Below are 26,697 nucleotides of genomic sequence, written 5' to 3' on the forward strand. Positions count from 1 at the left end.
CAGACTGCTCGCTGTTTCCGCAGCAGTGCTGTCGTGAGTCGGTAATAGGCTGCGTGTCCGCGGTCTGTGCCCTCCTCCTCTATCCCCTCGCCCCGCCTTTTCATCGGGAGGGTTTCTTCTTCCCTATCCATCCATCATTTTTATTCCCTTCTCAATTTTTTTCCCCCTTGTTCCTCACTGTACACGATCTTGACGGCTCAGTTAAACATAATGGGGATTTAAAACAGGTGGAAAACTCTCAGAGTCTTTCTCTCTCCATCCGTCCGTCGCACTAAAGCTTCAGGGGATCATGCAACATCTGAAACCATGGCGAGCTCTGCTCCTTCTGGCGGTGCTCTACCAACCAGCTGTCTCTGAGAAATACGGTAAGATGATGATGCTGCATATTACAATTTAGTTAAGAGAGTGAACAGTGAACAGCTACATATTCTACTGTAAAACATCCTTACTTTGCATGGTGCATCAAGTGCGTTTGTGCATTTCAAGAGGGAACTGTACATGTCTTTACCAAATTAACTCAGTGATTGCATCTGTGGGTAAATACAGGGGGCTATAATCATATTACACAGGGGAGGAGAAGAGATGGAAGATAAGGGAGGATGGGGAAGAGAAACACTTAGTCTGTTTCATAGGCTGTTTTATCTTATAGCATCATAAAAGAACAGGTTAGATCACATCGCTCATGACATCTCACCACTTTCACTCTGCTTTTTTATTGTGCTTACAGTTATGTTTTTGCCAGTGACACAGAGCCACACGCTCTAAATGGAACATTAGAATGAAAACACTAAAATTACATTGCATACATAAAATTAAAAAAGCACTTATTTGTTGTGTTTGAAATCCAAAACTTCATCTATGTTTTCTGTGCTCAGGGAATAAAATGGAAATCACATTAAACATGCTCTTTACTCAGTAAAAGACATTTAGAGGAGTAGAAGTGCAATTATAATTTCTAATACGTTTGCTGTGCTCCATTCATGTCCATGAAAATACAGTGACAGCTGCAGTGTTTTCTGGCAGTTTAATATCATTAACAATAACAGTCTTGCTGTGAATATTTAGAACTGATTTTGACTTGTATAGATTATTACCGTACTTGTTTTTGTTGGTAGCTGCATTGATTTGACCTTTTTTAATGAGACAATTGTGCAACAAGTGAGCTTCATACCCATTAGTCTTTTTATTTTTGTTTCCGTAGCAGTGCAGAAACAAATCTTGTCTTTACAAGATTTGAATTTACTGAAGAAATTTAGCCACTGTTGACTTTAATTAAAGTATTTTCCTTTTGCTCATACGCTCAGCCCCTGAAAATAAAAAGAGCATCACCATTGCTTACCCTCCCCTTTTCTGTGTTTAATTTGTATTCATTCAGATTGATTAATGTTTATTTGGTGTGGTTTATGAGTTTGTTTGAATGTTTTTATTGCCAAAATGTATTAAATAGCATGTAACTGTTATCGGAAATTGATTAGAGCAATTTTAGAGAACACAAATAAATCTACTTGTATTTACATAGAATAATGCATAAAAATAAGAGACAACCTGATAAGCAGCTGTGATCAACAAGGAGGTCGTGTCAGTACCATGGAGGGAAATTAGTACTGGTTCTTTCAATCACTGGCATCTCTTTGCCTCCACTGTTGTTGTTTTTACACTTCAGATTTATCCAACTGTTTGCCGTCTATCCATATGTGCAATGGTATGATGCTCATGTCTCCTTTTACATCTTAGCAGTCAGTTTTTTCCCCTTAGGGTCAGATGTCCTGTTGCTATGAGAAACACTGCTTTTGGATGATTGCAATGTTTGGTCTACTTTGCAAGGATTTGTTACACGATATCTGTTTTGTAAGAAAGAATAATAATTGGAGAAGCACAGTGACACATTTGCTATCCCCTGGGTTTAATGCCTGGGTCTTTCTGTATGGAGTTTGCATTTTCTCCTTGTGCATGTGTGGTTTCTCTCCGGGTACTCCAGATTCCTCCCACTGCCCAAAAACAGGACTGTTAAATTAAGTGGTCTTTCAAATTGTCGTGAAGTGTAAGTGTGCATGGTTGTTTGTTCTGTGTGTTTCTGTGTTTCCCTGCAATGAATGGATGGATGGATGGATATTAATTGGTAGATATGATGGTGAAAAGATGGAATTTTTGCCAGCTCTTTGGTTGTCTAAAGCTATGTGTCTTTGACAAGTAGTTATTTAAGTTAGATTGAAAACCCACCTGTTTGGAGTTGCTTTTGAACCTAATTGGAACATTGACCAATATATTTTATTATGTATTAATGATTTTGATTATGGCAATTTACAAAATGTTGTTTCTCAATTGATGACTGTGCAGTGTTTCTTTGACTTCATTTTTGTCTTTTTTGATGTAAAGCACTTTGAACTCCCTTGCTGCTGAGTTGCGCTATGCAAATAAACTTGATTGATTGAATGATTAATTATTTGTTGTTATCCTAAACTGCTTATGTAAAAAAATTGCTTGATTAGTGACACTGTCTATCAAGTAGGATCAAATGTCCTACTATTAAACCAAAACTGTGATAATAGTGACACTTAAGTCCTAACTAGTAAGATGTTGCTGTGTTAGTCAATGATCATCATATTAAACTAATGTGACTGTTTTTGACAATCACATTTTTATTGCTCCAAAATTCTGCAATAAAAACCCTGACATTGAATAGCCTAAATTATTTATTACTGATTTGATTTGTTGATTGATTATTTGATATAACTGTACTGAAGAAACAAATGTGCCCCAATGTCATTGTGCATACATACACTGTACAGAAATGCACAATGACAATAAAGACTACTTTACCTTTTGGCATGAAGTGTAAGGTGATCATTATATACGTACATTTTCAATGTCCTTAATGGTTTTTTGATTGCAATTTCGATTACTAATTTGAAACAATACAAATCTAGTTGGCCGTTTGTTGGTCTAGTTCAATGTTTTCCTTCTCCAGTAAAACATACTCAGACCAACAGGTACAAAAGTTCTACTACTAAGCCAAAGTGCCTCTACAATAGCACAAAAGTCTTGATCAGTGAACTTTTAGATTCACTATCTAATAATAAGACTCCATTTATGTCTGAAATTGTAGTATACAAGAGAACTAATTGACATTAAACCGCATACTGAACTATTATTATTGTTGCAGTCTACATTCTACTCAACTGGTTATCTAGTACAGCCCTGTGGTGTTTCTTGTATTAATGAAAAGACAGACAGACAGACAGACAGGCAGGCAGACAGATAGGCAGAGATGACATGGTGCACACCACAAGGTTCACTCATTTCTATTGACTGGAGAGAAAAACTAAGACATAGAAAGCTGTTCAGTGTTCAACTGACATAGCTTTTTTTGTGTCATGGCAAGCCCCCTTTGATAAGCTGCTCAGTGAAGAAAGTCATAGTAATCATGTCAAAAATTGTCACTGGTAGAATATACAATACATATTAATTTACTATTTTGAAGAAGTACGGTGAAATATGGAATAAGCAGTAGCAAATGTCTAAATTGTGGGGTGAAGGGGCAAACCAGAAAGGAGCAGGAAAATGATGGCTTACATCAAGGATATCGAATATTTACTCAAACAGGTTGCCATATGGGCTGCTCTTTTGCTTATGAAAATGTTTAATACTGGGATTTTTTTTTAACTTGAAATCTGATTCCTTGTTTTTTTGTCTTGCCCTTTTGGTTCAACAGATGCTCTGTCCCTCACATCAGTCAGAGTTTGATGACTGGCACAGAAATTTAACCCAATTGTTCAATGAAAATAGCAACGTTAGACTCTTTCTTCTTTTTCCAACCACTCTAATAAAGGTTAATCATTGCTGACAGGATAGTCCACAATGGCACAAGACTCTGTTATTTGTAAAGGAAAGCACCTTTGCACGCAAGATTGACACTCAGGAAATGTTTCTTTCCTGAAACTAAAATAAATGTTTCTTAGTCAAGTTTCAGGAGAAATTATGAAACCGCAAAACATTTTATGTGTGTGTTTTGTTCTATGGATACGCATAACTATTGCACTTTTTATTTTATTTAATCAGATAAAATCATTCTCAACACTAAAATTAATGTGCTGTATTTAATTTTGTTTGCAAGTTCAAATTACTGATTATGTTTAATTTAGTTAAACTGGTCCCTTCAAGCATGGATTTCCAAATTTAAAGAGATCCAAGGTGTGATGTGAGACAGAGAAAAGCCAGAAAGCCAGACGGTCTTATCCATGCATCCATATCTTTCTCTGACCACCTGTTCCTTCCCACACTACTAATACATCAAGGTCTTACTCACCAAGCTAAAATAGAAAATTTTAACAGTTAAAAAATAAAGACAGAGGTATCACCATTAGGTGTTTAGAAGCATGTTTAGAAAAGGACATTTTTGTACCAATGTTATTTTCAGATCCAAAGCTTTAAACTAAACTATGCAAGTACTGCAGATGTCTTTAGGTTGTTGTGTCACTAAATTAATGATAAATAATCATAAATAATGAAAAATAGTAGTTCGATAGATAAAATTAGTGATTTGTACATTGCAGCGTATAATGAAAAGGTGTTTCTTTGAACCAGTTTAAAAAACTACTCGTACAGCTAATTTTATTAGTTATGCTCAAGCTAAAATTCTGATTTGAATTATTCTGAAATTAGAATTCCAGTTTTTGCAAAACTATTTCTCCTACTTGGTTCAAAGAAACCTTTCATTCATTGATATGCGAGACCAATTTTAGTAAGTGAATCTGGACTGAACTCTTTTCGCCCTCTAAGTGTGCTTTAAATCGACTGTTGGCATGGAAATATCTGCAAAAGATGGTAATTTGTCAGCTTTCTCTGTGTCGTTCTGTCTCAGGTTGCCTGTTTGAGAGAAAACTGTGCACAAGGGATCAATTCTGCTCTGATGGTGAGTACAACCTGCAGTCATGCAGAAAAAATTGACTATGTCCTTTTTGTTAAAACTTCATGTTTTATTTTTTGACCCAAAAATGTGACTATGTCTGTAGGATCTTTAAGTGCACACACAAACAGATAGATATTAAAACATGTGTTAAGTGTCAAAATAAGCACAGGGTTAAATGTTTGTGTACAAAAATAGACAAAAAATCAAGGATTCCTCCCCTTTTACTTCATTCGTCTTCATCTCTCCGTCACCTGTCCCTCTATTTTTCGTCATCTCTATCTAAACCCCTCCCCACTGACCCCCAGTTTCCATAGCAACACTGACATCACGGTGAGGCCAACTCCCCCACAGTTGTTGTGTTGATACAGCGATGAGTCACTAACACGCACTTACGTCCCTCTCTGTGGAAACGGCACTTACGCACACACTTGATGGTTGAGCAGAATATCAAATGGATAAGTGAGCTTACTTACACTCCAAAGAAAATTAGAATAGGAGAAAAACATTCGGAGATCCACCCAAAACACTTAGTTATTTTTAAACCACTTTGCTTCTTCAACAGCCTAGTTCGCAAAATAAGCCATAAGCAACATTATTCGGCCCCAACAAAGGCTGATTAAGTTTTTTTTTTAACAGTGTGAGAGACCCTTAACACCAGGAAGAAAATAAAATGGTAGCCATTACATTCTATAAAAAAAAATCCTGCAATGACTAACACTGCAACATTATGAAAAAACGTTAAAAGAAACGTTTTTGAGAGACACGAGTACAGAAACAGCAGCAGAATTTAGTTAATGGACAAAAGTCATACTTTGTGATTTAAAAAATGTTGCTGCTAGGTGACCACTTTTTACCACTGATGCCCATAATTTTACCTGATAATGATTAGGAATTCTGGACTGACATGTACTTACTAAACCTTCACAAAGTACTTAAGATAAGTAGCGACATCAGCTTGATCTTATACTTTAGAGCCTGCTTGGTGAAAAACGACCAATTTTTATTCTTTTGCTATGTCATTCTTGGGTCATATACCCATCAAGCCCATTTGTCACATTTACCACAATTGGATGGAATTGGATTGAGTTGACAAACACTGCTAATTATTTTAAGAGTAAAGCCGTGTCTTGCAGAAATTATTTTAGACAGATTAGTATTCTGGAAATCGTTGGTGTCAAGCTATGATTACAAGTTGTGATTTTAGGGTACTTAAAATACTGATGTTTCTTTTTTCTGTCTTGTTTCAATTCTGCTCATAAAAAAGCATCCAGAGTCCATCTAGTTTTTTTTAGTTGGACTTTTTAATTTTGGATCTTAAAGATGTGATAAAGGATAAAGACATGTTTACAAAAATATTTAGATTCATTAAAACTGGCTGTTTTTGGTACTCCCTTAAATGAGGTTTTTATCAATGACTTATTCAGCTGTTTTACTTTGATGTTTGGTAAGTTTAAGTATAGCAATATGCATTTTAGTTAAGGAAACACATGATACACATTGTCCTGTGATGACTTCAAGAGATATAGACATAGTAACTCAAATGCATTGTTATAGTTTAATAAGAGACAAGATGTGTTTGGTTCGCATTCTGTTACCTGATTTTTGTTATGTTCTCAATATATTGTTTCAAATTGCTTTAAATGAAAACACAAATTAAAATAAATGAAGCTCCATTTGTCTAAACAGTTTAAAAAAGCAAAAATTTCTTCAATGTTGATTAGACATGTATCAGATTTAAAGCAGGCAATAAGCTTCTATTCAGCTCGCTGCCTCCTCTGCTTCTTGCTTTTGTGAGGATTTTTTTTTCTTTTTTTCTGCATTTCATTTGATGTCACTAAATCCTAAAGTGAATAAAAATTCCCTGCTGTGTGCCTTCTATACATTCCTCCCACTACAGACAATATAAATTTTACCTACTTGGTAAAATTCTACTGTACCATGCTTGTCGTTTTAACAAAACCTAATGAAGTTATGAAGCATATCCTCCCAATGCTGAGACACAACTCTGTGACCCAACAATTACCAATAATTGATTAATTTCCTCTTTGGGTTGAGGAGAGGTTTGATCTGCACATTTAATGTATCATCTTCATTTATAAATAGGTTTGCAGTGATTCCATAAAATGTTGAAAATTATACAACCTGATTGATTTAGGGTATTTTAGTGTCATAAACAGAGCAATATTGCATTTTAGTGTAAGGTTGGCAACCCTGGTTAGGGGTTAATCTATTAACAGGATTAGCTATTTCATCAAAGAAATGGGCCGAAGTTACTAATATGCAAAAAAGGTGGATGAAATTTACCAAGAAGGGGGCAGAACAAAATTATCTATGAACTAAATCACTAAAACAATTTTTGGATTAAAACAAATTGTTCACCCTCCCATTCCTATACCGGTATAATGTTAGAAAGATCACATAACAACTGGTGCCTATCTATAAAGGACAATGAGCAAATAACATTCTACCATGGATAGGTCACCAGTCTGCCACAGAGACATTCACAACAAATAGCCATTTGTGGGGCGTGCCATGGTGGCGTAGGGGTTAGCGCGACCCGTATTTGGAGGCCTTGAGTCCTAGATGCGGCCGTCGCGGGTTCGACTCCCGGACCCAACGACATTTGCCGCATGTCTTCCCCCCTCTCCTTCCCTGTTTCCTGTCAGCCTACTATCACATAAGGGACACTAGAGCCCACAAAAAAAACCCTGGAGGGGTAAAAAAAAAAAATAGCCATTTGTAAGCATACTCACAAACCAGAGAGACAAATTAACATTATGTGCATATTGAGAAGAATGTAACACAAAAAGGCTTCGACCAGTGCAGCAGGAAAGACAAATTAAAGAAGAACATGAAACACAGACGACAGAAAGACAATCACAACATATAAACACAACAATCTACTAACAATGTGGGACCAAAAAGGGAGAGGCAGCTATGGCTCTTTAAGTAATCATTATCTAGCTGGAACGATTAGAGTCCAATTCCAGCATTCTACCCTGCCACAGGTTGATATTCAAGGCAAGGTACTCAACCTCAAGCTGACTACTGAACTGCATTGTAGGGTGTACTCCTGTGATTCAAACAAAATCACTTGGTATATGCCTAAAAAACTGGTTATAGATGCTCAGTCTACTTGTTTGGGATCTCTGTAACACAAAAAGGAGAGAATGGGCTCATAATTTAAGCACTAAACTAAACAAAGCAATTTGAACTTGCACAACAATGATTTCCTTTTCATGCTGGCACTGATAAGAGCTATTAGAATCTCCTAAGTAGAGTTCTCTTAGGCTTTTTCAATTCTGTGGGTCATCAAAAAGTAGCCTTTCAGCCAATGCTATTGTTTACCTTTATGTCCTGGAAGGAATAAAATCACATTCTGCTTCTTTTCCTTGTTTCATCTCTGCTGCTGGAAAGATAAAGCATTCGTAACTTTTTGTGATGTTAAAGCTACTTACCTTGAACATTTTAATGTTCTTTTAAAGTGTACATTAAGGAAAGTCCATTAAGAACCTACTCTATACATGAAGAAGCTCTTTGTTCTGCTATAAAAATGAGTCTATTGGGTGTTAGCACATACAAAGGTGGTAATTTGATTAATAATACATTGAAGCAGGGCCACATCTAAAACATAAATGTTGCAACCAAGAGGTGGCCACCCTTATGATACATAAACATGTAGTAGCCTCTGACTTTGAAATTGAAGGAAAAGCACACTAGGCAAATGAAGTCTTTGACAAAAAAATCTGAAAAGTGTGGCATGTATTTGTTTTCTGCCTCTTTTATCACAATATAAACAATTTAGCCGTCATTAAAATTATTATTATGCCTCTTGTCATCATTTCTGCCCCTATTTATATTTTGAAATGAATTTCAACTGTGCTACTTATTCAGTATCAACTGACATAAACCAATTAGGCCTGAGAAATATTATGCAATATACAACTGATGGTACATTTTTGGAATTTTAATATCTGAAATAAAAATAATGTACTCCAGAAAACACATAAAAATATCATAAACACTGTCATTTACCACAAACAAAAATAATCTCATAACTGAAGGTCAAACAAATGTTCAGTGCTAAAATATAAAGTGTATCTCTACCCAACATGTCTTGTTGTATTGATTTTATTTTACTGAAAGACTATAATTAGATTTTTAGAATTTCCTTCATAGCATCATACTGACATGTACAATCATATTTATAGATTGGCTAATATCTAATTATGCTGTCATGTTTTCATTCAACTTTCACTGTTGCTTCCATCATCATTAACTCCCTTCTCCATATTTTGTCTTACCTTACCATGATAGACAAAAATCATTGTAAATGTCATCATGATTATTTAAATAGACAAGGTCTCTTACAAAAGTACAAACAAAAGCTAAACCGCGTAGGTGTGTATCGATCCTTACACTTAAATTCACATTCAGGATTTTGTTTTACTTGGAAATCAGTCTGACCTAACATGACTCACACCTTCCCCCTGACTTTTTGCCATTCTGTTTCTGGTTATAAAACTGTCTTATCAGCTCAGTATAAATTCCCCCCCCACCCCCTTATCTCTCTGTAGCAGATTTGGTTGTGTGCAGTTTAGCCGGTGTGGTGTCTGCAGTGACTCATCAGTGCACCAAATGGAAAAAAAAATATATTCTCCCTGCATTATCTTTCTTCTCTCTACACTTATGATCTATATAGCGATCTTTTCTCACAGCAAAATCTGAGAAAACTAAGTTTTGTGAAAAAAAAAAATCCAACAAGAATGTCCCTTATTTAAAACAGTTTAAAACAGCTGTTTCAGGACGGCTAAACTGGGTTTAAAAACAGACACTGGCAGAAAAGGAAACTTGTCAAACCGACAGTGAGAATCAATGTAGATTTCTAATTTTTCAAACAATAACTGACTTGAGTAATAGATGTCCATCCATCCATTATTCTGAACGTGTATCCTTGCAGGGTCACAGGGTGGGGAGTTGGTGCCTATCTCCAATAGGCATTGGGCAAAAGGCAGGATAACATAGAGACACACAACTATGCACTAAGAGCAAACTGAAGTATTTAAATAATAAAAAAAGTGTTTTTGGATTATGGGAAGAAGCTGAAGTACCCTGAGAGAGCATAAGGAGAGCAAGGCAACTGTGCCTTTTTTTGAATGCATAATATGTGTGCGTATTCCAGATGGGTTGTTTGGTCAGTGTCAGAGCTCCAAGCATGACCAGATCCAGTACCAGGTGACAGTTCCTGTTCTGAAGAGGATGCAGGAAGTCCTCAAACAGCTCATGCTGCAAGGTAAGACAGATCATAAAAAGCATCAATAGTTGGGAAATATTTAGAAAAGTACAACTGATAAAAGTCAATTTTATGTTGAATTAGGAGAGTAGTGCTTCATAAAGTCATTCCCCAATGTTTTTGAATGATGTTAGACATAAAACCTTTCATGATATAAAAAATTATATAAATAAATGTAGAAATTTTCTGCTGACATGCATCCATTTTTCACACGCCCTCCTAAAGCTGATCTTTTATGGTCTTGCTTAATTTTGGTGTGTTTTGTGCAGGTCTGTCATGGCAAGATGACATAACCCAGTACATTTTATCAAAAGAACTGAAGAGAGTTCCCCATACCACCGCTCTCTCAAAGCCAATCTCCTCTTCACCGTCTTCTCATTCATCTCAGTGAGCACTTGTACTCATATGCTTGATGAACAAGCTACAATCATGCAGAGTAATACCCATGTAACTCTTGCCTGTGTTTCTGGAATGTTTCACAGCTCAAAACAGCATGTCTCCCACCACCCCAACTCTAAATCAGGGTCCACATCTTCTGGTGGTAAATATGTGGACTACATGTATGTTGAGCCTCCTCAGACCCCACTGCGTATGCAAACAGCACCCTTGGACCCATACGCCTATCACCAGGTATATACGCATGCTTGATATAAACCAGCCGAAGTTGACTGGTTTAATTTAAAGTCATAGTTTCACAGCAGTCAAACATTTAAATCTAAACTCAAGCCAAGATCAATCCCCAATGTAGTTGATTCAATTATAAGTAATAGTTTTTAATCTTGATCAATCACAGCACAGATACCAAGATGAAGTGGAAAGATCTCTTCTGAATGCAAGAGGCGGATATGCTCGCCCCTCTTCAAGGTCTCAGGGCAGCCAGAGGGAACAAGAGCGGGACCGGCAGCTACTGCAGGAAGTTCTGTCTCTATACCTGGCGTCTGCGCAGCCGTCTTATCGGCATAGAGGGTCTGCTCCCATAGCTCCTGCAGGTAAATCCATATTCATCTTATTTATTGTTTTGCATTATTATCTCTTGGTTAGCTCCGAGAGATCTTGCATTCTTGACTTGGAAATTACCATACCATACCATACCAACTTTAGAACTTTGTTTTAAAGTGCTTTAGAAAGCACTTTAAAACAACCACAGCTGATACAAAGTGCTGTACATCAAAACACAACATAACAATAAAAAAGCATAAAATAAATACTTACAGTTTAAAAACAAAAACATACAATTTAAAACTAGATCCCGCTAGAGTTGAAAGCCAAATAAAATAGATGGGTTTTAAGATGAGCTTTAAAATTATGTTCATTGTATTATAAATCATTGATTTTGGCAACAACAACAAAAAAACATTTTCACATAGCTCTAGTCTTGTTAGATATTTTACTAACTAAAAATATCAAAATATCCACATTATATCCATATGATTGTTGTCCATTCTATATTTAATATTTGTTTTATTTGAGAAGGTACTGTGTATATGTGCTATAAGTTTCTGGGAACTTGTAAGTGGAGTCTATAGTTGAGTCATTTCGAACTGAGCAGGTGTGTTATGTGCATATGGGAGAGAATAACTTCTTTGAGACTTAGTGTAGGCTTAGTAACTGTGCAAATGCTTAACATCCACTAAAATCGAATCTATTATTAGGGAACAGTCAACGTCAAAAATATTTATATGTTTTGTATATTAGATGTTAATTTGTTTTAGTAACTCAATTTAAAATGTGAAACACATTACTGAAGTCTTTAATTCTAGTAATTATGATAATTTTATGCTTACGGTTAATGGAAATATGACATATTAAATTGGAATATCACATCAGAACAATATAAAGAAAACCTTTTTGATTAAGAAATGTAGGTATAATGAAAAACATGTTTGAAGATTGTTAATTTTACAAAGCAAGGAGCCTCATCAGAATGAATAATCTCACTAATTTATTGAAAATTGCAGTACATTTTACTTCAACATTTATTATGTGATCTTTTAAATCTTCAGTAATAGTTATTTGTTTACTGAAATGTACTACTGTTAGTCCAGCCTTTGCAACATTTTAGGAGAGCAGTACTTGTTTTTTATTACTTCTTAGGCCACTTTCATCTGGCATGAATTATTTAGACCTAAAGGGACATTTTAACTCAAAATGATGAATCTGCTGTGAAGGCAAAGGATAAAAAAAACGCTGGAAAAAAGAACCAAGTTTTAGATTATGTCTTTCTGTTTACAATAGCCAATCAGAAACAATATTTTCTCTTTTCTTTATTTGAATCTAAACAATTTTAAAGTCAGACAAGAGAGGAGTAAATTAGCACCAATAATTTACAGTACTATAAATTGATTAATGAATTTAGTATATGCAGATCTTTTACAATTCTCATTTTTCCCTGTTTATTAGATATTTGACTTTTAGAAACTACTCTCACTCCGCTGTATAATTACTATAGATATGACACTTTTTTCTTTTGTGCTACAAGTTCCTGGTTAAAAGCCCTCTTCCAGTTTTTGTAAGACCAAGTATGCAATTTAATGTCAGTCAACCTGTGTTTTGATTGGCATTTCTGTGAATACAAAAAACATAGAAGAATTTGGTTACTGGCAGTACATTGCAAGTGAGTGTCAAACTAAAAACTTTGAATGGGATTTTTATGACGCATTTTTTAAGTTATATTTAAAGAATACCAGTTATTTGCTTTCTAGACGGAACAGCAGAAATATGTTTGTATTAAAATGGTCAGGTAAAAAAACTGATCTGTAATGAGGGGAAAAGCCAGTCTTAAAGATTTTAATAAGCAATTAAAATCTAACAGATAATTACTGTAGATAATACTGTTGTTGGTGTCAGTATTTTAAGTTTGCCTATTCATGCTAAAATATCAGATAAATTACAAACACACACAATTCATTCATAATAACTTTCTGTTTTTATGTACAGGTTTGCCTTATTATGAAGATTTAGAGATACCAGTGGACTATGTGGAAGACTACACTCTAGAGGAGAGGCTTGGTACTGCAGGAAGACAACCAAACATTCAGAATAAAAAAGCTCCACAGGAGTCTGCTCCCCTGGTTGCAAATAATGGTGAACAAAAGGGCTTAAGATTACAGTTTTTCTTTAGTAGTGTAAGACCTCTAAGTAAAATCTAGCACAACCTGCTTTCTAGCTGTGTAAATACACTGCTCTTCCATGTTAGATGGCTTGCTCCAGAGGATGTCAGGTGTCTTGCAGAAGTACAACATTGATCCCAGGGAACTCAGTCAGGAGCAACTCTACAAGCTGGCTCTCATACTGCAGCTGCTGCAAGGGCAGGACAAGACAGGTACAGCATGAAATATTTACAGTACCTCTCTCAAGTTCTGCTACTTTTTTAAAAAATTAAGTAAAAGGTTTGTTTTTAGGAGGCAAGCTGTATCATGTTTTAATGTGCAAGTCTGAAACTGAACTTTGTCTCTCTCAAAATAGAACCAAATGAGAAAGATCTCATCACTCTTAAAGAGGTATGTCAACCCTCATATTTAGCAGTAATTGAAACATGTAACCATAAATCTTTTACACTGTTCAGCTAGATATACTATCTTGACTGGTCTATCACCTTTATAGATGCAGTTGTTACAAAAAGAAAGTATGTCCAAACCAGATAAGGCTGCTCCTGTTCCTGGTCCACTTGATGCTCCTGCTGCTCCCTCTGCTACAGTCCCTGATAAAGCTCTACCTAAGAGTGCCAGCATCCCTACATCTACCTCCAAGCCTCCACAGGCTGCTCCTGTTGAAGTTGAGAAAAGCTTTAAAGAGCCTTTAGTAGAAGGTATGGAAGGTAAAGAGGAGTATGGGTACATCGTCACCAACCAAAGGTCAGCATTTGTGCTTATAGCAATGTGCAGTTATTATTTATAATCATTTGTAGAAAAAAATGGAGAACAGCTAATGCGTTAAACAAGATTAATATAACTGGGAACTTTTTTTTCTGCAGTCCCCTGAGTCTGTATGATGGAGTGAAGCTTTTGCAACTTCTGGCTGAAAAAATACACCTGACAACCAGCAGCTTCATCAACATTAGGTAAGGGTGAAATAGTGTCACCATGCCAGAGGGCAACTATTTTACTTTTTCATGAGACTTCAACATGCATGCTGTTTTTTGTTGTGCGTCACCAGTGTGGTGGGTCAGGCGTTGACTTTCCGCATCCGCCAGAATGAACACAACATGACGGCTGCAGAGGTGGCTGCCAAAGCCGGTGAGATGCACACATTCTCTCTAACACTTATGATGCATAGCAACACATACACATGGGCATTGTGCGTGGGCACTTTATTCAGTCACACTTGCAGTTTTGTGCTTTTCTCCAGTCTTGTTTTTTGAGATGCTTTTTCCACCTCAACAGAATCTGAGAAGAACTTTCTGGAGTCTGAGACTGGCCTGAAAATCGTCCAGACTGGTGTAGGAGAGGTAATTCAAACAGATGGTTAAAGAGACTGACAGAAAGTCAAACTACTTTTGGCTGTTATTTTTGATTTATCTTTTCATTTGTTTTTGTTTTTGTAATCACTTTAATTACTTCTAGCTATTAATGCAAAAAACAAAAAAGTAAGGCCTGACTTCGCCCTAGTGTATCCTCTTAGAGTTTGTACACAAGCTGCATCTTCTAACTTGTTTTTATAAGTGGAGACCCAAGTTTCATTAAAGTGGAAGGTAAAATATAATAATACAATTTAAACCAATTGTCTACCTGATTTGCCTATTGTTGTACAACATTTTAGGACTGCATCACAGTTGCCATCTACAGAAGTAAAAAAAAGTGTTTATTTTAATGAGCAGGTTTAGAACTTTTCAGTGTTGTTGCTGCCGAGGAAGTGACTTTAACCTTACAAATTAATAGCCATAACAACCGTGCCACAATGACTCATACACTGCAGTTGTTTGTCGGAAGTAAAAGTCTGTGAAAGGCAAAAGCAACATCTCTCTGTTATTAACAAAAATAACTTTGATTGTGGGGATTGATTTTGGAAAGCATCAGCTCCTACCTTGAAAAGTATTCCATGTGCATCGTACACCTTAATATACATTAGGTTGTATTAAAATATATAAAACATTCAATCTCAAAAATGTTCTCAACCAATCTGAAAGCATGGCTTTATCTTCCTTTCTAGAAAGTTTTACACATTGAGATAAAAAAAAAAGTCCAAGATTATTTATTCCCTGGATTCAAAATTCATTAAAAATCAACACAAAATGTGATGCAGGTTGTAAATGTAAAGAATTAGGGATAGAAGATAACCAATCTAATGAAGAATAACGTGTATCAAGCAATAGTTAACCACTACGAGGAGAGAAAAGAGTGAAACAAATGTTTGGAGAAAATCAAAACAAAAATACTTCTAATTCATACACTACTCTTAGTTTGAAAGTGAGACAGTGTGCCTTGCATAAGATTCGACCTTCTGTTTTAACTCTTTTTGTTGGGTGTCTTTCATGACAGTTGAATCTTAGCACTAAGATTATAATAAAATATATTTTTGATTCAGGAATCTAGTATCAATTTTGAGTGCTTACAGCTGTATTATTTAGTTCTCAACTGTTAAGCCTTGCTACACAACAAACACCAGCAGTGCATGTATCTTACCTTCAAGGACTGTTTTCCATCCCCCACTACCATTAAAGCTGTAATGCTGTGAGTCATTTTTTTTCTCCTGTGTGTGTGTGTGCATAAATCTGTAGCCAGAGCTAGTAAGTCAAGCGACACTTTCAGAAAGCCAGTACTTCACTTGTTGCCATGGCATTTAAACTGCTCCACCTCCCATCCTTTACTCCCAGATCCCAGGTGCTATGGCAACTGTCATACAAGCATTGGTGACCTCAGTATCTGCCATTCACACAATGAGCATCCCCCACATCTCCTACTTTGTGCAAAAAAGATTAATGACAAATTAAGTATAGATGATTTGCAAAAAAAAGATAAGCTACTTTTCTTGCAATATTATGAATTTTATCTTTTAAATCATTCCATAATTTATGTGCAATGAGTGTCACTCATTGCACATGCTTCACAGTGGCTTTTTGTTGAGATTAATAATTTGTACATAAATGTAAAAACACAAGATCTTAAGACTGCAACTGTTCCTTCGGTCTATGTGGGTTGCATATTACAAACTGTTTTACAAACAGGTGGGATGGCATTGCTTGGATAGCATTGATGTGCGGAGCGACCCATGGGATGGTTGGTTGATCTTTATGGAGACCTCAGCTGTCGTTTTACTAGATTTATAGAGCACAGCACTCTGACCTTTCAGACATCTGTCTGTGAAACTCAACCTCGTTGCTCGATGAGCACACACAGCTGTCTTGTGCTGTTACAGAGAATCAAATCAATTGTGAAAATAACATTAGGCGACCTTTAAGTCAGAGTCATGACATAGCACACATTCTGAAGCACCTTGACAACTGAGGTTCAAGACAAGCAATGCAGTGATACTTATTTGATAATACCAAGTTTTCTTTAAAGTTGTACACTGAAACGTTTGCTACTTTTTTTTTCCAGAGAACAAATGCACGAGGTCTCCCTCAGGTAATTAGGGTCCCTCCAGGATCCAGTGGTACAGTCATCACCCTCGTTTCCATGGCAGTGGTCGGAGGTGTGCTCGTACTGGCAATGGGCATAGCTTGTTTCAGGCACTATGGTCATCAAGTAGCCAATGGTAAACTTGGCTTGGGGCCAGAAGGAGGAGCAGAAACACACTTTGACTACCAGGTGAGACCAGGTTACAGAAAGTGTAAACCTAGCAGGGGTATTTTACAAATTTAAAATGGAACATGTTAGTAGCACTGTTGCCTTGCAGCAAGAAGGTCCTGGGTTCAATTCCCGGCCCAGGGTCTTTCTGCATGGAGTTTGCATGTTCTCCCTGTGCATGCATGGGTTCTCTCCGGGTACTCCGGTTTTCTCCCACAGTCCAAAAACATGACTGTCAGGTTAATTGGTTTCTCTAAATTCTGCCTAGGTGTGAGTGTGTGTGCATGGTTGTTTGTCCCATCTGTCTCTGTGTTGCCCTGCGACAGACTGGCGACCTGTCCAGGGTGCACTCTACCTCTTGCCCGAAACGTTCGCTGGAGATAGGCACCTCCCGACCCCACTAGGGACAAGGGTGTACAGAAAATAAATTTGTTCCATGCTATGTTTTCTAAAGCACAAATTATGCAGCATTCTATCAAATTCACCAGACTCAGAAGGAGTACAAATTACCATGAAACCTTCAGAAAAATTGAGGAGATTTTTAAAATGGGGATATAATTGGGGATAACGTTAGAGTTCGACGCATAATTCTAACATGCGTTTTATTGTGTAAAGCTTGTACAGTATCATTAGCTCAATGCATTTAACACATGCATTTTATCACTTTGTTTAGGAGCTCTGTCGACAGCACATGGCCTCCAAATCTTCCCTCTGCCGTCAAGATTGTGTTGGAGGGGTGAGCAGTGGCATGGCGGGGCCTGCAACAGGACCCGGAGCCGGCGGACGGAGAGGCACAGACACGTCCCGTGTCAGCAGCGTGTCATCCCAGTTCAGCGACGGGCCGCAGCACAGCCCGTCCTCCACTCACAGCTCTACCCCGTCCTGGAGCGAAGAGCCAGCTCAGTCTAATATGGACATCTCCACGGGTCACATGATACTGGTGAGGGGACAACAGAGCACAGAAAGTGTAATGAAAAATACATCCAGGTGCATGCGGTGTGAATATTGATTTCTCTTGTGTCGGCCAGGCATACATGGAGGATCACCTGCGTAACAAGGACAGGCTGCAGAAGGAGTGGGAGGCTCTGTGCTCCTATCAGGCTGAGCCCTGCTCTGTGTCTGTGGCCCAGGAGACTTCCAACATGGACCGAAATCGTCACACTGAAGCCCTCCCCTGTTAGTCCTCAATCAATCCTTCTTTCTGATCATTTCTGTCACTGTGTTTGCTCTGTGGAGTGAGTGCTGATATAAAAAGTAAAAAGCAGCACGAACAATAAATATAGTACTGCTTTTTTTCTTTTTTCTACAAACATATTAAACACTGGTTGGCTGGAGACTCTTTACAAGCAATGTTTATTTTTCAGATGATCACTCTCGTGTGAAGTTGAAGCAAGAAGTTAACATCAATAAACAGGATTACATCAACGCCAGTTTTATTGTAAGAAATCACTGATACAATGACCAAGATGCCTATATGATCTCACCAAAAAGTCTAATTTTATCTTCCACTTATTAAATGTGAAGATTTTATAAGATCCATTATCTGAATTAGGAGAATAAATAATAAAGAAAATACAAACACTTAACATATACAAATTGAAATATGATACCTGTTTGTGTTTCAAAGTTTTCACCCCCTCACCTAATTTTCTTTCCTGCCAACAGAAGATCTGCATGACTCTTGTTTCTCTTTGTGACTTTCAGTTTGATCATGACCCTCGCCAACCAGCCTATATTGCCACACAGGGACCTTTGCCCCACACTGTTGCTGATTTCTGGCAGGTCAGTTAGGCTTTTTATTGGTATTTGTGCTCCCATCCTTGCATTGCGATGCATTTGTTCTTCAAAGAAACTGTGGAATAGTGTATGGGACAAGTTATAGAAGACAGTACATTATACTAGAAAATGTAATAAAACTTTGGTGCACTTCAAAAGTATTTATAGCTCCTGAAGAAGAACATTAATGAGAGAAACAATCAGGTTTCATGGTAACTAGAGAAATTGTAGAGACAAATGGCTCAGGTGCCAGAGTGCATCATCATTTATCATTAACTGGACCAATCTGACTCGAAAAACAGATCTCAAGATATGATCTTAACGTTATAAATATGTAGCTCAACAGAAAACAGGATATTTCTCATTCTTACTTCTCTGTGATAATCAAAGTGGTCTCTTTGAAATGCAGATGGTTTGGGAGAACGGCTGCACAGTGATTGTGATGATGACTGCTCTGGTGGAAGATGGGGAGAAGCAGTGCGAACGATATTGGCCTGATGAAGGTTCTTCTCTCTACCACATCTATGAGGTTTGTTTTCAGCTGTAACCTTTAAGTACATGATGGGGAATCACAAATAAATGTAAGAAAAAGTATTACCCTATTTTTATAACATGAATATCTAGGTTGGTGTTTGCAAAATTGCAAGTTTTTGTAAGCAAGACATTTTAAACCCTTCCCCTGTATTTTTATCCTGCTTTTGTCTTTTTCTCACCCAGGTGAATCTGGTTTCAGAGCATATCTGGTGTAAGGACTTCCTGGTGCGCAGCTTTTACTTGAAGAATGTTCAGACGCAGGAGACAAGAACATTGACGCAGTTTCACTTGCTGAGCTGGCCAGGTGACGGCATTCCCACCTCTACAAGACCGCTGCTCGACTTTCGCAGGTACAGAAACTGCACAGTCCGCAGGAACAGCTAGTATGTTATATGAACATTACACATAATTCAGTCTTTTCTATAAATAAAAAAGGATGCAGTTTGTTGAATGATGTGTTTAAGTACTTTTAAATACTTTCATCGAGTCCATGTTTTTCTTTCTTCTTGTACCTTTCCAACCATTGACCGATGTAAAAATAATAAGGCATTCTTGCTTTCTATTTCATACCACATCCATCCATCCATTCACCCATCCATCCATTCATACATCCCTCCATCAATCACCCCAGTTCCCTGTCCTTCTTTCCCTGTGTGCAGGTTGATAGGTTTGTATTTTAACATCTCCCAGTGTCATTTTTGTGGTTTGCAGCTAGTACTCTGGCTCCAGTTGCATAATCACAAAAATGAGCATTGGCAGGTGTGACTGGCTGCTACAGGCTTCTCCTTCTCCTCCTGTCCTATCCCCACATCCTCACGTCAAACTTGCAACCTTTATATGCCCTGTCAGTGTGTCTTTCGCCACACATCTGGTCTTATAACAAATATTTCCATATTTCTTCTGCTCTCCTCCATGGGCTGCCACCTTATCGTGGTGGAGGGGTTTGAGTGCCCCAATGATCCTAGGAGCTATGCTGTCTGGGGCTTCATGCCCCTGGTAGGGTCACCCAAGGCAGACAGGTCCTAGGTGAGGGACCAGACAAAGTGCAGCCCGAAGACCCCAATGATGAAGGAAAACCTTGGACTTGGTGTTCCCTCGCCCGGACGCGGGTCACCGGGGCCCCACTCTGGAGCCAGGCCTGGAGGGGGGGCACGATGGCGAGCGTCTGGTGGCCGGGCTTTTACCCATGGAGCCCGGCCGGGCTCAGCCCGAAGAGGAAACATGGGCCCCCCCTCCCATGGGCCCACCACCCGTGGGAGGGGCCAAAGGGGTCGGGTGCACTGTGTGATGGGTGGCGGCCAAGGGAGGGGACCCTGGCGGTCCGATCCTCGGTTGCAGAAACTGGCTCTTGGGACGTGGAATGTCACCTCTCTGGTGGGGAAGGAGCCGGAGCTAGTGCGTGAGGTCGAGAGGTTCCGGCTAGAAATAGTCGGTCTCACCTCGACGCATGGCTCTGGTTCTGGAACCAGTCTCCTTGAGAGGGGCTGGACATACTTCCACTCTGGAGTTGCCCAGGGAGAGAGACGTCGGGCAGGAGTGGGCATACTTGTTGCTCCCCATCTCGGCGCCTGTACGTTGGGGTTTACCCCGGTGAACGAGAGGGTAGGATCCCTCCGCCTACGGGTGGGGGGACGGGTTCTGACTGTCGTTTGTGCTTACGGGCCGAACGACAGTTCAGATTACCCACCCTTTTTGGAGTCCTTAGAGGGGGTACTGGAGAGTGCTCCTCCTGGGGACTCCCTTGTTCTGCTGGGGGACTTCAACGCTCACGTGGGCAACGACAGTGAGACCTGGAGGGGCGTGGTTGGGAGGAATGGCCCACCCGACCTGAACTCGAGTGGTGTTCTGTTGCTGGACTTCTGTGCTCGCCATGGATTGTCCATAACGAACACCATGTTCAAGCATAAGGGTGTCCATATGTGCACTTGGCACCAGGACACCCTAGGCCGCAGTTCGATGATCGACTTTGTCATCGTTTCATCGGATCTGCGGCCGTATGTCTTGGACACTCGGGTGAAGAGAGGTGCGGAGCTGTCCACTGACCACTACCTGGTGGTGAGTTGGCTCCGGTGGCGGGGGCGAAAGCCGGTCAGACCTGGCAGGCCCAAACGTGTTGTGAGGGTCTGCTGGGAACGTCTGGCGGAATCCCCTGTGAGACGGAGCTTTAACTCCCATCTCCGGCAAAACTTCGAACACGTCCCGGGGGAGGTGGGGGACATGGAGTCTGAGTGGACCGTGTTCCGTGCCTCCATTGTCGAGGCGGCCGATCGGAGCTGTGGCCGCAAGGTTGTCGGTGCCTGTCGCGGCGGCAACCCTCGAACCCGTTGGTGGACACCTTCGGTGAGGGATGCCGTCAGGCTGAAGAAGGAGTCCTATCGAGCCTTTTTGGCCTGTGGGACTCCGGAAGCAGCTGATGGGTACCGGCGGGCGAAGCGGCATGCGGCTCGGGCGGTTGCTGAGGCAAAAACTCGGGTGTGGGAGGAGTTTGGAGAGGCCATGGAGAAAGACTTCCGCACGGCTTCGAGGCGATTCTGGTCCACCATCCGGCGTCTCGGGGGGGGGGAAGCGGTGCAGCACCAACACTGTTTATAGTGGGGATGGTGTGCTGCTGACCTCTACTCGGGACGTTGTGGGCCGGTGGGCAGAGTACTTCGAAGACCTCCTCAATCCCACCAACATGCCTTCCACTGAGGAAGCGGAGCCTGGGGACTCTGGGTTGGGCTCTCCAATCTCTGGGGGCGAGGTCGCCGAGGTGGTTAAAAAGCTCCGCGGTGGCAAGGCCCCGGGGGTGGATGAGATCCGCCCGGAGTTCCTTAAGGCTCTGGATGTTGTAGGGTTGTGTTGGTTGACGCGACTCTGCAATATCGCATCGACATCGGGGGCAGTTCCCCTGGATTGGCAGACTGGGGTGGTGGTCCCCCTGTTCAAAAAGGGGGACCGGAGGGTGTGCTCCAATTATAGAGGGGTCACACTCTTAAGCCTCCCTGGCAAGGTCTATTCAGGGGTCCTGGAGAGGAGGGTCCGTCGGATAGTCGAACCTCGGATTCAGGAAGAGCAGTGTGGTTTTCGTCCTGGTCGTGGAACACTGGACCAGCTCTACACCCTCAGCAGGGTCCTGGAGGGTGCATGGGAGTTCGCCCAACCAGTCTACATGTGTTTTGTGGACTTGGAGAAGGCGTTCGACCGTGTCCCTCGGGGAGCCCTGTGGAGGGTTCTCCGGGAGTATGGGGTACCGGGCCCTTTGATACGGGCTGTCAGGTCCCTGTATGACCGGTGTCAGAGTCTGGTCCGCATTGCCGGCAGTAAGTCGGGCTCGTTTCCGGTGAGAGTTGGACTCCGCCAGGGCTGCCCTTTGTCACCGATTCTGTTCATCACTTTCATGGACAGAATTTCTAGGCGCAGCCAAGGTGTTGAGGGGATCCGATTTGGTGGCCTCAGGATCTCATCTCTGCTTTTCGCAGACGATGTGGTCCTTTTGGCTTCATCAGATCGTGATCTGCAGCTCTCGCTGGATCGGTTCGCAGCCGAGTGTGAAGCTGCCGGGATGGGGATCAGTGCCTCCAAATCCGAGGCCATGGTCTTGAGCCGGAAAAGGGTAGAGTGCCTTCTCCGGGTCAGGGGGGGTGTCCTGCCCCAAGTGGAGGAGTTTAAGTATCTCGGGATCTTGTTCACGAATGGGGGAAGAAGGGAGCGGGAGATCGACAGGCGGATTGGCGCAGCGTCTGCTGTCAAGCGGGCGCTGTACCGGTCCGTCGTGGTGAAGAGAGAGCTGAGCCAAAAAGCGAAGCTCTCGATTTACCGGTCGATCTACGTTCCCACCCTCATCTATGGTCATGAGCTTTGGGTCATGACCGAAAGAACGAGATCGCGGATACAAGCGGCCGAAATGGGTTTTCTCCGTAGGGTGGCTGGGCTCTCCCTTAGAGATAGGGTGAGAAGCTCAGTCATCCGGGAGGGACTCAGAGTAGAGCCGCTGCTCCTTCACATCGAGAGGAGCCAGTTGAGGTGGCTTGGGCATCTGGTCAGGATGCCTCCTGGACGCCTCCCTGGTGAGGTGTTCCGGGCACGTCCCACCGGGAGGAGGCCCCGGGGAAGACCCAGGACACGCTGGAGGGACTATGTCTCTCGGCTGGCCTGGGAACGCCTCGGGATTCCCCCGGAAGAGCTGGAAGAAGTGGCCGGGGAGAGGGAAGTCTGGGCCTCCCTTCTGAAGCTGCTACCCCCGCGACCCGACCTCGGATAAGCGGAAGAAGATGGATGGATGGATGGATGGATTTCTTCTGCTTCCACAACGTTTATTGTTATTCATTTTAGCAGTAACCACCTTTAACTGCTTAAGCCTCAATGTTTACAATACCTTGCAAAAGTTCTTCTACCTATTAGTTTTTTGGCATTGTGACACATTTCAACCACAAACACATTGTGTTTAATTTCAATCTTGTGTGAGTCCATCAAGACTGGGAGTAGTCAAAAGGTATAATGTTACTGTGGAGGAGCTGCTGAGATCTGCAGCATAGGTTGGCATGACAACTATTTGTCTTGCACTCCATATGGCTAGCTTTTATAGAAGAGTGTCCAAAAAACCATTAGAAATACAGTTTAACATTTGGAACAAGCCATGTATTGGATAAAGTAAGCATATCAAATAAGACTAAGATGTATCATTTTCGGAATTCTTAGTGGCGTTAAAAACAGGGCCAGAAGAAAATCTGTTTCTGACTGCAACAGATTTGAAACTGGGGAGAAAGTTAATCTTCCAACAGGACAAAACTCTGAAACATGTAACCAGAGATACAGAAATGGTTTAGGTCAAACTACTTTTATTTGTTAGAATGGCACAGTAAAACTCCAAAGGTAAATCCAATTGATAAACTGTGCCAAGAATTGAAAACTGAATATTCACAGATGTTCTCTGTCCAGTCTTACTGAACCTTGAGTCTCCAAAGTTGCAACGGTGAAAGAAATATTAAAAAAAATATTCGCTGTCTGTCATCACAGTGAATTGTGGTTTTACAAAGTGTTGACAAGGAATTATGCCTGCCACAATTTTTGCAGTTTTGCTTTAAAAAATAATTTCAATCCATGTATTACCTATTTCCTCTTTACAATTATCCACTACTTTGTCGTTGTATCACAAAAAGTTTGAGTAAAATTGATGTCTGTGTTTGAAATGTGACAAAATGTGGGTATGAATATTTTTGCAAGGCACACATTATATGCCTTTAATATTTCTAGCATATTGAAAATTGTGCAATATAAATGCACTTCTCAATTTGAAAAAGAATCATATTATGAAGTTTGTGATTTGTAATCAAGAATTTTTGTTCTTTTTTCTTTCTTTCTTCACTGTCCATTGGTTGTTCTTTTCAGAAAGGTGAATAAATGCTACCGAGGTCGATCCTGCCCCATAATTGTTCACTGCAGGTAAAAAGGATACGTATTATATATTTATATAAATATGCAGTATGTGGCATGAATGTTCTCAGTTTAGGTAAACTTTACTAAATATATATATATATTCTGGGGGTTTTCTGCAGCGATGGGACTAGTAGAGCTGGCACATATGTCCTCATCGACATGGTACTAAATCGCATGGCTAAGGGTGAGTCACACACACACACAATTTGGAAAATTTTAAGAACATTTTCAAAGATCCAGTCTTTGACATGTGACACAGTTAGCACATGTCAAAGTTTAATTAACATAAGTTGACACCAGAGGGAGTTATAGACTCAATACCATCATAATATTGTTTTTTCCTGTTTGTCTTCATTAGGAGTGAAAGAGATTGACATCGCAGCCACACTGGAGCACATCAGAGACCAGAGGCCTGGACTGGTTCGCACCAAGGTACCAGCTCCCTTTATCTGGTTGTGTGTGAAGTAGTTCAGCTTAACTTTTCTGACTTTTTTTTTGGATGAAGTTCATCATAACCCAAAAGTTTTCCTCTCCTTTGCGCCTCCTGATCAGGACCAGTTTGAGTTTGCATTGACAGCAGTTGCTGAGGAGGTGAACGCCATTTTGAAAGCCCTGCCGCAGTGAGACGCAGCAGCTGAGGAACATGACCGCAACACATGCAGGCACACCAAAATACATGCTCCAAAGGAGATATTCACCATTCATCTAGGTTCATTATGCTGAGAAGAGTCTGCTAAGTCTTACTGAAATATTGTCATTACAGCCTTGTTTCCCTGTTTCCTTTGTTGTTTTTTTAAGCTTTTTGGAGCTTACTGATATGAAAAAATTGTGGTGACTGGTTTCTGGCAAGACACAGATAGGACCATATTTATTCACAACTACAATACAAATGTAATATCTATCATTGGTCTCTGATAAGTCCACCTTACTACAAAAGGATTCAACCAACTGGTGTAAAATTAAAACAATTGTGTCTGTTTAAATACAAATGCAAGTTTTACACAATTTCTCCCATGAGTGAAGAAAGTATATGTGACCAAACAGTTGCAATATACCTCCATATGACTATGATGTCATAAAATTGATCTCAGTGCCCGCTGACAAACTGACTTTTTTGCTGCATTGATAAGTAGACCAAAATTAAAACATCTATTCCATCAATCTTTCTAAGGCAAAGCAAGGTTAGCCTACTGTTGAGTTTAAATCTTTGGATGTGGTGTTTTGTGTCACAAGAAGTGTCAGTGGTGTCAATTTCTAGACATTTTCTTTTCCTTTCGAGGCTTTGTCTTTGCCTTGCTGATGTAAATGTTCTATTCCAGCTGTGCTTCTTTAAGCATTGGATGCTGTCCGTTGCTATCACCAAATCTTTCTATTTCTGCACACGACGATGCATTGTTCGCATTCTTTTACCATCTTAGTCAATGTGTGCCCTTGTGATTAATGTAAATAATTCATGCTGATGATTGTGTTTATTTCATGTAGCAGACAAACGGAAAATATCTATAAAAATGTATTTTTGACTTGACCTAAATAAATTTGTGATGTGATGCAGCAGAAAAAAATATATTTCTGAGTCGTTTTGCTTTACAGTGTGCTTTGTTTATCAAATGATAGATAGGCTAGAGAAAAAGTAGGTTTCAATTGTTTTCACTGATTTCTATCTTAAATAGTTGCCATTAGAGAAGCTTTGACCCTCTGATAGCAACTTCAGTTGATTACAATTTCTAGCTAAAAATATGTAAAACAGATCAAATTCTATCCAGTGTGTGAAAGCAGTTGCTTTTCAACAAGGTTTTTTACCAACATTAATAAAATAAATAAAAATTATTAGGGAAATTTATTGTAAAAACGTCTTTGGAATTTTATTTTAGTGATTAGTCTAGTTGGCTTTGCTCTGTGCATTCCCCAGAGAATGTAGATCCTAACTTTTCCAAAATGCTGCCAACACTTCCAGATCCAGAAAGTTCCATGACAGAGGTTGAAAACTCAAAAAGAATAAAAACCGAGTAACTTGATTGTGCAGAAAGTAGCCTTCCTGTTAT

At 39.9% G+C, this 26,697-nt stretch overlaps 1 protein-coding gene across 1 annotated transcript; it reads left to right on the top strand.

The window, feature by feature from the left end:
* Positions 1-26,661, top strand: ptprna (protein tyrosine phosphatase receptor type Na). The gene is made up of 24 exons (XM_028022600.1): positions 1-365; positions 4,862-4,912; positions 10,092-10,202; positions 10,472-10,589; positions 10,685-10,832; positions 10,996-11,191; positions 13,140-13,286; positions 13,399-13,524; positions 13,668-13,702; positions 13,806-14,056; positions 14,176-14,262; positions 14,358-14,437; positions 14,585-14,649; positions 16,739-16,948; positions 17,601-17,867; positions 17,956-18,103; positions 18,292-18,365; positions 18,632-18,709; positions 19,113-19,232; positions 19,421-19,587; positions 24,608-24,661; positions 24,775-24,839; positions 25,014-25,087; positions 25,208-26,661. The coding sequence occupies exons 1-24, from the start codon at positions 290-292 to the stop codon at positions 25,277-25,279; spliced, it is 2,820 nt and encodes a 939-aa protein (XP_027878401.1). The 5' UTR covers positions 1-289; the 3' UTR covers positions 25,280-26,661.
* Positions 26,662-26,697: the final 36 nt, after the last annotated feature.

Source organism: Xiphophorus couchianus, chromosome 7 (assembly GCF_001444195.1).
Source record: "Xiphophorus couchianus chromosome 7, X_couchianus-1.0, whole genome shotgun sequence".
NCBI lineage: Eukaryota > Metazoa > Chordata > Actinopteri > Cyprinodontiformes > Poeciliidae > Xiphophorus > Xiphophorus couchianus.

Coding starts and splice junctions, on each gene's coding strand:
- ptprna (XM_028022600.1), top strand. CDS start 290: ATGCAACATCTGAAACCATGGCGAGCTCTGCTCCTTCTGGCGGTGCTC. Junction 4,913..10,091: donor GGATCAATTCTGCTCTGATG/GTGAGTACAACC, acceptor TGCGTATTCCAG/ATGGGTTGTTTGGTCAGTGT. Junction 13,287..13,398: donor TCCCCTGGTTGCAAATAATG/GTGAACAAAAGG, acceptor CTTCCATGTTAG/ATGGCTTGCTCCAGAGGATG.